The sequence below is a fragment of the Papaver somniferum genome, chromosome 2 (genome assembly GCF_003573695.1).
Source record: "Papaver somniferum cultivar HN1 chromosome 2, ASM357369v1, whole genome shotgun sequence".
Classification (NCBI taxonomy): Eukaryota; Viridiplantae; Streptophyta; class Magnoliopsida; order Ranunculales; family Papaveraceae; genus Papaver; species Papaver somniferum.
Window position 1 is genome coordinate 176,190,810 of NC_039359.1, and position 13,511 is coordinate 176,204,320.

A 13,511-nucleotide genomic window follows, 5' to 3' on the forward strand; every position below is an offset into this window, starting at 1 on the left:
CATATTTCACCCGATTCATCTCAGATCTCATCTTCTCTGTTCTTCTCTTGATCTACACAGCTTCATCACCATCTTAATCTTCAACCTTTGTATCATCGCATAGCAGATTGATCTTCAACCTTCTCTCACACCACAAACACATGAACATCCCAATTTTCTGCATCACCATCACCATCGTGAGATTGATGGAGTTATACAGTGAAATGAGCTCTATTAATTCGTCGTAGGGAGATATTGATGAGGTTTGAGGTTGAAATACAAAATTAGGGTTCGTATGTGATACTTGAATTCAAGAAGGAAAATGGGTTTGCTTTTACGGGTGTTAGAATTGGTTTTGATATGGTTTCGCTGTTGAAAGAGGAAATTCAAGTTGTTGATTGTTGAATCGAAGATGGGTTTTGCTTGAAATCGAAGTATAGAATTGCTAGACAGAGATGAAGAAGGAATTGCTATTGTTAGTGAAGATGAGATGAAGATTAAGAATTGGTGCTAGAAATGAATTAGGGTTTGATATTGAGACGATTTTTTAACAGAGAAGAAAACCAATTGGAGAGTGGTGGTTTTCACCAAGATTTATGCTTAGAAGATGGAGGCAGTGACGATTAGTGAAGGTGAGGCATTGATGATTAGTGAAGATGAGGCAGTGGTTTTCCTGTAATCGTGAACTGAGGTAAGCCATTACCGCTGCTAGTACGGGTTAGTGTTTCTTTCCTGAAGCATTTTAAGTTTGTGCTTATGCTCTATTGTTCTTTAGGTGTAAATGATAAACCGAACAATGTGAATTGCTATTTGTGATGCTTTCTCTTAATTGTTATGTACTTCGTTGCTAATGTTAATTGATGCAGTTGGCATAAACCATGTTATAATTGAGTTTAAAATATAATAGCTGTGTTCAGTGAGTTTGGTCGAGTCCGCATGTGGCTTATCGTGGGTACTAACCCCTATTTAGAAAAAGTAAGCTTATAGAAGGGTCACCACCCACCACAAACTCCACTGGCACATTTCACTCCATTTGAATATTAGTTCTACAAGGACAGGATATTAACTGCTATATGTAAAGTGTTTCATGGTGCCTAAAAATCTTGCACTATTCTTCTGATCTAATCTACTACGGGACTGGTTGGATTAGCCAGATTATAGACCTTCGCCACTGTTTTTTGTGCAAGTTTATGAACTTATTTTCTATATCTTCCAAGTTCAGAAGTGATATGCCTTTAAAGTACCTAGCACACAATAGTGACTTCGTTGACAAGCTATACCTTGCAATGTATCCATCGGGACCACGAATCATGGGATCATTCAACCTCTGCCTTTTCAGTCCATCATAACATAAATGTGTTTTTTTCCGGATATCCATTCCTCATTAATGTCATACAAAATGACTGGACATATTGACATTCTAAGTGTCAGTGTTAGAATGATTGACGCATACTCGTATAACTAGTGTATCATTTCCTGAAGGATTTCTTTTATTGTTCAGGTATCTATATATCAGATGGGGAATAGAACTGCCGGATATGATTTTTATTGTTGGAGAATGTGGAGACACAGATTATGAAGGATTGCTTGGAGGAGTACACAAGACAATGGTATTAAATGGGGTTTGCATAAAAGCATAGACTCTGCTTCATTCCAACAACAATTACCCACGACTCGACTTTAGTTTTATTAACTACCTTGTTTATAGTTGGGTGCATGTCACTTGCACGTTACTTGTTTGGTGTGAATAGTGATGCATAACGGGTTATGCATCTACAAAAATTTGTTACATAACTTGTTATGCATTCCCGAAATTGAATGCATAACACATTCTACAACTTTTTTTTTGCATAACTTGTTATGCAGTCCAGAAAACGGTTACATAACACGTTATGCAGCTATTTTTTTCTTAGTATTGAAACCAACAAAAAATAAGGCTGCATAACTTGTCATTCAGTCGAGAAACTGTCTGCATAACATGTTATTCATTCGTGAAAATGGATGCATAACCTGTTATGCATCTACAAAATTTGTTGCATAACTTGTTATGCAGTCCAGAAAACCTGCATAACCTGTTATGCGTCCGAAAATATGGCTACATAATGCATTATGCATCGAGAAAATAGATGCATAACCTGATATGCATCCGTAAATATGGATGCATACTGCATTATGCATCAATTTTTTATATGTACGGCTAAAATCAACCAAAACAATGGTTACATAACTTGTTATAGATGCATAACTTTGTTATGCAGATACATAACTTGTTATGCAGTCGAAAAAATGGTTGCATAATTCGTTATGCGTCTGCAGAATGTGTTATCCATCGTTTTTGGTGACTGCATAATGGTTAAGTATCAAGTTTTCAAAAAATTTCCCTAAAATGAGGATCACCTCCGATTTTTTCGTTAAAAACAAAAAATTGATATTCTTGTTTGTACTCGTTGCGTAGCTCTTTTAAAAAGATTTCCAACGATATAAAATCTATAAAATTCCAAGGCGCGGATTTTTAGATATGTTATGTCCAAATTGCGCTGCCAATTATACCCCTGAAAAAGATAGTATGCATAACGAGTTATGCCGTTATGCCTGAAAAGATAGTATGCATAACCAGTTATGTATTGATTCATATAATAATTTCATATAATTATGGGTGTCACGGTATACAAAATTAATTGTGGGCCTGAGAACGAGAATATTATTTTTTTTGGGTCTCCCCCTAATTTCCCCATGCTTTTTACTGCTAATAAAAAAAGAGGAACTTAGGCGCAGGCCTAAAAAAAATAATATTCTCATTGTCAGGTCCACAATTAATTTTTAGTTCCGTCACACCCATAATTATATAAAATTATTAAAAATGTCTGCATGACGGATTATGCATCAGGGGTATAATTGGCAACACAACTTGGATATAATATATCTAAAAAACCGCGCCTTGGAATTTTACAAATTTTATATCATTGGAAATCTTTTAAAGAGAGCTACGCAACGAGTACAAACAACAACATCAAATTTTTGATTTTCACGAAAAAATCGGAGGTGATCATCATTTTAGGCAAAATTTTCGAAAACTGGCTACATAACCATTATGCAACCACCAAAAAATATGCATAACACATTCTGCAGACGCATAAAGAATTATGCAACCATTTTCTCGAATGCATAACAAATTATGCATCTGCATAATAAAGTTATGCATGTATAACAAGTTACTAGATTCTGTGCCCGTGCTATGCACCAGACGGCCCCGCAATCCTCCACCACTTTTTTATTTGGTATCGCGGGGCTTCGCCCCACCCCGTCGTTTAGGACTTTTGATTAGGTGTGACTCGGCTTCGCATCGCCCCGTTGTACTTGGATACCAAAGAAATAATAAAGTTCAATAAACAAAAAATATAAAAAATACCAAAGAAAATCTCAAATGCTACTTAAAAATAAAAAAAAAGGTGCATTGCATCAAGGTTCATTTAAAATACTCCCTCCGTTCTTTTTTAATATGCCAGTTTTGTTTTTAGCGAAATTTAAGGAAATTAAGAGAACTAATCATTGAAAGTGGTCCTCATGACACTTGTCAATAAAAAAAGTGAAGTGAAATGGTCCCCATGACACTTGTTAGCAAAAGAAGTAAAGTGAAGTGGTCCACATGACACTTGTCATCAAAAGAAGTTAAGAGAAAAGTGGTCCTAAAAAATTAAAATAACATTTGACTTTCCCAATTAGGAAACTGGCCTATTTTTTTGAAACTTTTATTTATAGAAACTGGCCTATTAAAAAAAAACGGAGGGAGTACTAAGAAAGGTGCATTTTCATGTCCACTGCCAGGTTCAACTGGATGTTTACATCCTCCGAAATTTCGTCATTGTCGTATCCTATTACCAGGCATAGAACCTTCTCTCCTATCTGAAAATACGGAAAACCCAAGGAAAAATAAATTTCCAGCAATCAGCTATGATGGTAAGAACAAAAAATTTATAAGAAATTTCATCTTACCCGATATGTGGGAGGCAGGAGACATCCTGCGTATCCATAAAATGAGATACGCAGCTGGTTGCATTGCATTTTCATCAGCTGGTTGCATGAGATTAATCCTTTTACATTAATGATTAATGTTAATGAGATTCCAAATAGTAAAACAACTAACTTATTTATATCTAAGTCAATTTAATACCACAGAATGGGCTGTATGATACATGATAATACTATGATAACGTAGACATTTTCTTAAGAATCTAAAGAATGACGAAACCACTGTTTTGCATACCTACATCAACATTTAAGCGAGAGGCATCATAACTGTGCAAGGAACATCTTTCACATGGTACCCAATTGCTTGATACCTTTCTTTGGGTCCCCTTCATCTCTTTCTTTGGTTCAGTTATGGTGCAAACCTGTTCTACCAAACTGGAAAACATTGTAGGTGTTGATGAAATCCAAATTTCTGTAAGTAGTACATGATGAACTCAAATTATTAAAAACCCACAGCGTGAATGTATCTTTTTTCCTATGCTCATGTAATAATCAAGACACCCTAACCAAACAAAAATTCTATCTGCTCCCTATCTATCAGTGACACATTTCATCAAACACGTTAAAAGCGCCATTAAAGTTACCTGATTAAGTATTTTCATAACAAAAGGATACTAACAATGATAGCTTCAACGGAATGTTTTGAAAAGAAAAATCGATGTGAAGTCGGGGGCTGCAAAAATTGAAGTGTTCGATGTAAAGTTAGGATGGGAAATTGATACGGAAAATGAGTCATTTGTCCAAATATTTTTAAAACATGGTTCAAATGGACGAGTAAAAATTAGTATGAATGAAATGGATGCATCCTGTGTAAATTAAAAAAATAAGAAAAAGGATTTGAAAATTGGCAGGATGAAATTGTTTACATCCCGACTATTTATTGGTTTTAGTCTTTTTAACTAGTTTTATGTAATCGATATGTGAAATTAGGAATGAGAATGTTGAAATCTCGCATGTAAAATTAGGTCTGGGAAAATTGAAACCGAGATTTAGAACCCCCGGATTAGAAAAATTGATATGTTAAGTTATGTCTGGGAAAATTAAATCTGGGATAAAAATGCTAGATACGGCATTAGAAAGTTCTGAATCTTCGATTAAGTATTGACTAACTGCTCACTAATTAAACTCCAACCAACAGAACCCATTTCCATCTCGTCACCAGCAAACACCCATCCTTCACCTGAGTTTGAACACCAGCACCACCACCTTTCCCTGTATAACTTCATCCCTGAAGTCAGTACCGATTCAATCTCCTCCACATCACGACATCGTTGTTTCTCATCAATTTCAGTACCACCAAACCTTAATCTCTTCTTTCAGTTCACAACACCCTTATCAGGACTATTTCTAGCAAATTGTTCAACGCCTCATTGTGATTGTTATCTCAGTTAGAGTTAGGTTTAGTTTTTCACGAGTGTAGTGTACACTTAACTGGCGTTAGTAACGTCCAGTTAAGTTTTCAGTGTAAACCAAGTGTAACAAATTCATTAGCTGTAAATCCTCACATAAGTGTTGTATACCCACGTTTTCGCTAATGGTTTTACAAACGAACAGTTAAATACGGGGTGTAAACAGAGTGTAATTCAAATTTTAATGCTCCGACCAATAGAGTCTCGCCACTTGTCCTCTCCAGAATTGCTCTGGTTCAAAACTTTTATCTAATTTAATTTGAGAAGGGTGTCACACTTACCGTGCGACGTGGGAGCTCATATGACTTAGTGTTTTAAAGGAGGGGAGATGTAACCATTGTTTTGGTTGGTTTTAGTGCGTACATAAAAAATTGATGCATAATGCATTATGCATCCATATTTACGGATGCATATCAGGTTATGCATCTATTTTCTCGATGCATAAAAGACTGTGCAACAATTTTCTCGATGCATAATGCATTATGCGGTCATATTTTCGGACCATTTTCACGACTGCATAACATGTTATGTAGATATTATTGTAGGTGCATGACAAGTTATGCAGTCTTTGTTTTTATTGGTTTCAATAGTGACAAAAATGTTGTTGCATAACGTGTTATCGTCCATTTTCGGGACTGCATAACAAGTTATGCAACAAATTTTGTAAATGCATAACCGGTTATGCAACCATTTTCGTAGCTGCATAAAAGATTATTCAACCATTATAACCAATACCAACACTAATACATATGTAGCTTCACAAACAATATTTTGTTAATACATAATTTTCTTCATTTACAATAGTCAATGCAAAACAGCATAGATGGAGGCCAGATACAAAGATATGTAGGTAAAAAGAAATTGGAAAGAAGAGGAGAATTGCAGAAGGTTTTGTTGCCAGTGCTGTTAAGGCAGTCACTTCCCTTCAAGTAAGGATGCACGACTGATAGTGTTAAGAATCCAAATCCCTGACACAACATGAATATGAATTGTAATTAGCCTTAAATAAGACATCGACCAAAACATTCTCTGCCATTCTCAAAATGCAAAGCGAAATATTACTAAAATATAATTATGATTCAAGTATATCAGCAATTATTCACCAATCTAGCTAGTTCATATTCCAAGTAGTTGAGACAGAGAAATACTGCATCCAAAAACTAATAAGGGTGATCGAGAGAGGGAGTTTATACCATGATGTAGATAATACATGAGAATAAGATTGTACGAAATCGACCAAGAACAGAATTAACGAAGAGTGAAGTGAAGAGTGGAAACATCCATGTAATTCCAGCCAAAATGTTGATACTTTGTGCTGCAGTAAGAGTTGACTGCTGGAGAGGACCAGTAAGACAGCTGATGAGGTTTATAATCATTCCGTAATAAACAAATACGTCGTCAATAGAAATTAGAGTCAAGAGAGAAGCTGATTTCCATCCTCCAAATTTTGATCTATCAAACACTTTATCTCCTTTGTAATCCACCACACCTTCAACAAAATCACTACTACTGCTGCTGTTGTTTTTTTCTATTCCATGACTATTTGTATTTTTGTTATTAGTGAGTAATGGGACTTCATACCTGTTGCCATCAACACTCTTAATAGGACTTAAGACCTCCATGATAACTCTCTATGGTTTTTTGCGGGTGTATCAGGGATGAAGTTTGGGAGAGACGAAAAATCTTATAAGAGTGTTTATATACGGAAACCCTAGGTTAATCAAAATATGAAGATGTTGAGATTTACCTGTGAATTTAAGCTCCAACGAAGAACTGAGACGAAAGCAGTATGGACATACGAATCGGAAAAGAAGAAGAAAAAAAGACCCAAACCTAATTTCAGAAACTATGGGGTTGGGAGATATTTTGTCGTAGAAAATGGATGCGCGCCTGTGTTTTTTTGAGCATGGATTTCACAGTATCCAAAATCTGGAAAATGGCTGTGGTTGTAGTTTTCACATAAAAATACCGTAGAACTAAGTGGAAAATGGGTGTAGCTATAGAATTGAATTTTTCCCAATAGAATTGAAATTCAGTATTCGACGTTGAGACCCAAGTAACCAGAAAACTCACTATCCTTCTCTTCACTCTCATGTGAAGAAAAAACAATTACAGAATTTACCTTCAAAAAACTAAGTACTGCAAAATATGAATCAGCCAATATAAATTGAGAGTCTGTAAGCTAAAACTTTCTTTGGGTTTTTTTACAAACATCACAATATTTTTCATTGTGTTGTTGTTCATGAATAAGTGAATGAAGGGATGCTGAACGAATAGCTATCTCATGGTATCTACAGCAAACTGATTAGTGTCTACCATTTCTTATCTAGTTTTTAGAGATTGTATGTTTACCTTGACCACAAAAGAAATATATGTGAAATTGGCATGGCTAAGTTTTTGCTGCCAAAGAAGCAGGCAGCCTCCCTAATGCCAATCTAGCTCCTGACATGAAGTGAATCGAACACGTAGCCTTCTGACTTGGAGTCAGATGCTCTACCATTGTGCCACAGATCCGTGGTTTAAAGGAAAGGACTTGTTTTAGTGTAGGAAAAAAAGCAAGATTTACCCCTGGTGCTTGTCTTTTCAATACAAACAACGGTAACTGTAAGAAAGGGTCCCGAGTCCAGACTAGTTTTGAGCTTTTTAGTTCTTCATTATTAGGGACATGTCGCAAACCATGCCTAGCTCAGTGGACTTCCTCAAATGAGTCGAACTAATGCGACACTGTATATATCGTATAAAGGATAAGTCTTAAGTTCTAATTTGATGCTTTTATTTATAATGTTACAATTTTACAGATTCGAACAACAAAGCTGAGTCATAATAGTTCTTAAACAAGAACTTAATTCATTTTTTTGCCGACTTTAGCTGTCTTGCTAGTAAAATGAGCCCTATGGTAGAAAACCCAGACAAGATTGTAGATGAATAGCAAAGTGCAAGCAGCGCTCCTCTCAACGACTGCATTTAGGTAGCCAAGTTATCAATATAATGACAGCCAAGCATTCAAAACAATACCATGCGTTAGTAGGCAATCACTACTCGTTTAAAAAAAAAACACTAGTACGGAAATGCTCAAACATAATACGAGGTCGGTTCGTGAAAGATTACCTTCCCTAGCAACAAAGCGTTGTTATTTGCATACTGCAGTGAGCTCTCTGGTGTGCTTTGGATGCCTTGGCTTAATTGCCAGCATATAATCCTTAATATCAATAATCACATGTAGTTCAGTAAAGGTTTGCTCACTTTACTATTCTTGTCCGTGGAGAAAGTGGAGAGTACTATTGAATGTTCAGATGTAGGTTTTACCCGAAAACAAACGCAATGGCAGCTCCAATGTTGGCCTTGGTTGCTGTTAGCTCTACTTGTAGGTTTCCAAACTGCATTTGATAAAATACATGCATCTTGAATCTGAAAGTTTGAGAGTGTTATTGATTTCATAAGTGAGAAGAGTTACCTTTAGCATCCTCTCCGTTTTAGGTTCTTCATCACTCGCTGAGGTCACTGCACTTGCAGACAGGAGTTGTCCAGCCTTGATCATTGCTTTGGCAATCTGATGATAGTTATAAAGCATCAAAAACACCACTAGTTCAATGCAGAGAGCTAGCTGGAAAGAAGTTATGCTTGTCCAAGACTCAAATGAGTTGAACCAGTCTCTTGGATTTAATAGCGGGCAATATTTTCAAGGACTGACTAAACTGAAGTCCAAAAGACAAAAGGTAAAAGTGTTCAGCCAAAAAACTGACCTCAATTCCAATATGGATATCTTAGAAATAAAGCAGAAACACCTATTTCGGCATTCAGGGGTTTGATAAAAGTAAGTAAATAGTACTTTTCAAATCACTAGTTTAATTGACCTTCACGTAAACAGTATATATTTCAGTAATTTTTGGGTTCATATCAAGTATTGTTTGTTGATTACCCTTAGTAACTCCCCTTGACCATACTGTCCCATGGACTGGAATCTCCGGCCAGAGGATATTAATCGCTTGCCAAAAGCTACACCAAAAAAGAAAGAAAGGAAAACAAACGAATAACTAAAAGTTCATACGTAAGAATAAAAAAATACAGTTACATGCTTGGTTTCTTGCCTGATTTGGCATTTCCTTTCAATAAGCTGGCCAGAGCAGGGAGCTTGTGTGCAATATCATTGGAGGTTGACGTATCAGCCACTTCCCATGCTCTAGATAGGTTCAGCAGTGCCTCTCCCATCTCTTGGCCGCACTAAAATGACAATTCCAAGCAATTTTTCAACAATAGAATAAGAAAATCAACAGTTGAGTGAAAAATGGGTCACCACCGGAATTTGGAAAGAGACATATCATATTTATTTAGTTTCAGTGTATTGCTGCCTGCCCCCCTATCCTAAAAGGTTAGACATATTGACCCGCTTCCTCCATCAATTGAGAGGAGTGTTAGACATATCATATTTATTTAGTTTCAGTGTATTGCTGCCAGCCCCCCTATCCTAAAAGGTTAGACATATTGACCCGCTTCCTCCATCAATTGAGAGGAGTGTTAAATTGATTTGCAGCTAATCAGCAGAGAAGAGATGAGCTCTATGGGTACTTTGAGACTATGGAAAAACATCAAACTTTAACGAAGATGATCGAGTACTAGCCCGGAAAAGCATAACTATATATATAAAAAAAAAAAAACTATATCACTCACCTTTTTATCAGACCAGACACATAAAACCATGGAACAGAGCCAGCAAAACACAATATCGACAAGACAGCAACGGTTACCAAGTTACAGAATTATGTCATTTTGGGTTCAGAAGCAGATGAGCCAGGTGAGAAATCAAAACAAAGTGGGAACTTCTACAATGAGCTAGTCATTAGTCAGTGTCTTTATCTTCTCCCAGTCAGAAAAAGAAGCTGCAATTTTCAGTAAATCGACCAGGATTCCCATATTTGAATAAGTTGACTAGGATAATTGAAATGACTTAAATATATCATGAAATAATCATTATGAAATTGAGTAACAAATCAAACTCATACTATAATTTATCAATTATTTTATTATTCATATATAATTGAGCAGCTATAATTCACTTTAGGCATCTCAGATCGACAAACAGGGCATGTATTTTTCTGTCCTTACCACTTGAGTAAACATGCATTGTGAAACAAATGCATGCATGGAACTATTGTTATATCTTCGCCCATCGTCAACTCCTGCACCCAAAAACTCCTCCAAGCAAATCATACACAGTAATGATATCGATAACTTTTTCCTTTTCTAAGTTAAATCTCTTTCTTTTCTTTGTTTCTAACGCGTTTACCGATGAATGTAATGCGGGTGTTATAACATCATTCTTAAATATATGTTCCTCATAAATAACTTGTAGAGTCCATATACCCATAACGAGATGTTTTTGTTTCAGTTTTGGTGGCACAGTGATCCTGTTTCATCAAATTCTCTATGACACTTGTTAAGATGAATCTTTGCAAAAACTTTTGTTTCAACTAATGGGTTATCCAAATTAAATTCAGACCTCAATCCCATGGCTTTATACTAAAGTCACTAAACTCAGAAGAAGAGGCCATAATTAGATCAATTATCTCTAGCTCTAATTCTCCCTCACAAGGGAATGCAACAGAGAGTAGTAACTAACAAGGGAGGATCCATACCTAGAAAGAGGGTATTTAACTGAACGCCTATATACATGAGTGCACAAATGTACATCAGGATGCCAACACAGAAACCAAAAGCGCATGGTGCTATGTATTAGAGGGGATTAATCTAAGCTGTCAACTGTCAAGTGCTGAATTTCAATTCTATTGGGAAAAATTCATAACTACAAGTTCCTCGAATACTGAAAATAGAAAGAAACAAATCAGACTTTGGAAGGGTGAGGCGCCCAGAGACGACTGCAGAGTGCAGACGAAGACAAAAACAAAACAAAACAAAACAAAAAAAAAGGAAGAGAGAAGAGATTGTTGACTGCTGCTAACCTCATCAATGACAGGCCCGCACGAAATATCGAAAGCTGCATCGTTTAGCTTCAGTGCAGGTTCACCAAAGAACAATTCCCGAAACTCCCAAAATCAAAATCTAAATATGTATATCAATTAGGACAAATTGATTGTTTTACGAAATAGGAATCCCACTTACGTCGAGACGAAGATCATCAGGAAGTTGAGCAAAGTAATCCGGAGGAAGAACAAGACTTTCCTGCAAAAACAAATTAATCAATCACTTATAAAATTTATTATAATAAACCCAACCCAAGAAAATGTTATCTTACAGAGATATCTTGAAGGAGGGGTTGGATATCTTGATCGACAGAAGAATCAGGAGAATTTGATTCAGTAAGTGCAGAGGAAATCGTTAGGGATTTGTATTGAGTGATTCTTCTTTTCAAGGGTCTGTAATAAGGATGTAAACTACGAGTATGAAGAGAATTTTGAAAAACAGGTAACTTAGGATGGTAAATTAGATTAGAAAGACCAAAAAGAGACGCCATTCGCTAACCCTTTGTTGCTAATATCAGCAAGAGGAACCTCAGTTGTAACTATTAATGTTGATGTACAGCTACCGGCTGCGTTATTCCTTTGGATGCCACGTGGAATCTGTTGACTGGTTTGATTCACAATATTTCTTACGTGGCAGTATATTATTGGTAAGGCCAAATTATCCCATTATCCGGTTACTCACCGTGTTTGAAGGGGTCCAGATCGTCTGTGCCACTGCTTGGGTGTGCCCTATGTGCCACACCAATAGAAACACGGTATTTTCTCTTGGATTTGTAATATCTTCTTTAACTAATTAATTATCTTTCCTAATCGATTAGTGTTGTATAAATAGAAAATCTATTTAATTAGTCATGGTTAATGAGAGGAATGATGTGGCGTGTTTCTATTGGTGTGGCACATAGGGCACACCCAAGCAGTGACACAGACGATCTCGACCCTTTTTCCTTTATTGAGATCCTCTTTTATCGGTATGGTTTACACCATTTACTTTTACATTTGCAATCATAGTTTAGACCATAGTCTATTTACTTTGGCACAGAAGATTCCTAACATGTTGTCCATTGACTTTGTATTACCTAATTTACTATAAGAAACTACTATGTATAACTTACAACTCTTGAAGCAAATGTTGATATGAATATTTTTTAACAGCTAATATGATTTTTATTGTGTTTTGTAGACCTAATTAGTATCTACTAATATCTAAAGAAAAAAAATGTAGACAAAAGGCGCCAAAGATGTTAGGTTATATTATTTTTATTACTAAGAAATCTCATGTCTTTGAATCTTTAAACTTTTTGAAGTTATACGACAGTTATATACCTGTATATTGTTTTTTCAAGTAAGTAATTATATCCATATAGGTTGAAGATCACTTAACACTTAACCGGAAAAATAAGGTAGGAAGAAATTATCATGGAAGATAACCAATTAATTAACACAGCAAAATGAAATATTCATCTCCATTTGTAATTGTTATGTTTCTACCAAACAAGTAAATAAAATCACGCATTCACGAAATCACCAAAAAATAACCATTATCGTCATTTACATGCATATGCATCTGTCAATCAGTATCATTAAGAAAATCAAGTAACAACAACTTTGTTCTTTTTTTTTTTTTAGAATGAAGACTTTGTTCTTTTCTTCCTCAACCATGAAATTTGAAACCTGAACTTAATACAGTTCTTGAAGGAAATATATAGGAATTTGAAGGTTTATTTTTCTTTGTAGTTTTTTGTTTTTTGAGCTATGGTTATTGTTTGGGTTCTGCTTAATCCCGCATAATGTTTCAAATAAATGAGTAAATAAATAAAGTGTTAATATACCACTATGTGCGCAAACACTATTTTTTTAGAGCATTGCTCGGTCGAACTCGCATGCGTTGCTATCTCAAGCATGTTTGTCAATGTTAGTGATCAAAACTATAAGTCTTGATTTCTAGTCTACTATAGCTAAGTCTCGGACTAGGATAGAAAGTGTAGTTGAGCTCAAAGACTTCATGGAGATTCATCATACAAGTAGAAGAACTACTCAAGGAACCGGTGGAACTTCTCGAAAAAAAGGTATGTGAAGACTTGAACTTATCTATCACTCAAAAGTCTATCTACTCTAT

General features: G+C 35.7%; 2 protein-coding genes across 3 annotated transcripts; both read right to left on the bottom strand.

The window, feature by feature from the left end:
- Positions 1–6,169: 6,169 nt before the first annotated feature.
- Positions 6,170–7,843, bottom strand: LOC113349844 (protein NRT1/ PTR FAMILY 5.10-like). The gene is made up of 2 exons (XM_026593885.1): positions 6,611–7,843; positions 6,170–6,385 (listed from the first exon to the last, which is right to left on the bottom strand). The coding sequence occupies exons 1-2, from the start codon at positions 7,037–7,039 to the stop codon at positions 6,209–6,211; spliced, it is 606 nt and encodes a 201-aa protein (XP_026449670.1). The 5' UTR covers positions 7,040–7,843; the 3' UTR covers positions 6,170–6,208.
- Positions 7,844–8,148: 305 nt separating this feature from the next.
- Positions 8,149–11,922, bottom strand: LOC113349845. 2 transcript variants are annotated; one of them, XM_026593887.1, is made up of 9 exons: positions 11,668–11,922; positions 11,535–11,594; positions 11,375–11,422; positions 9,506–9,638; positions 9,337–9,413; positions 8,872–8,967; positions 8,724–8,794; positions 8,526–8,616; positions 8,149–8,375 (listed from the first exon to the last, which is right to left on the bottom strand). In XM_026593887.1, the coding sequence occupies exons 1-9, from the start codon at positions 11,884–11,886 to the stop codon at positions 8,265–8,267; spliced, it is 906 nt and encodes a 301-aa protein (XP_026449672.1). In that variant the 5' UTR covers positions 11,887–11,922; the 3' UTR covers positions 8,149–8,264. The 2 variants fall into 2 exon arrangements, with proteins under 2 accessions (XP_026449672.1, XP_026449671.1); XM_026593886.1 differs by having other exon boundaries at positions 11,375–11,458.
- Between the last annotated feature and the right edge of the window lie 1,589 nt (positions 11,923–13,511).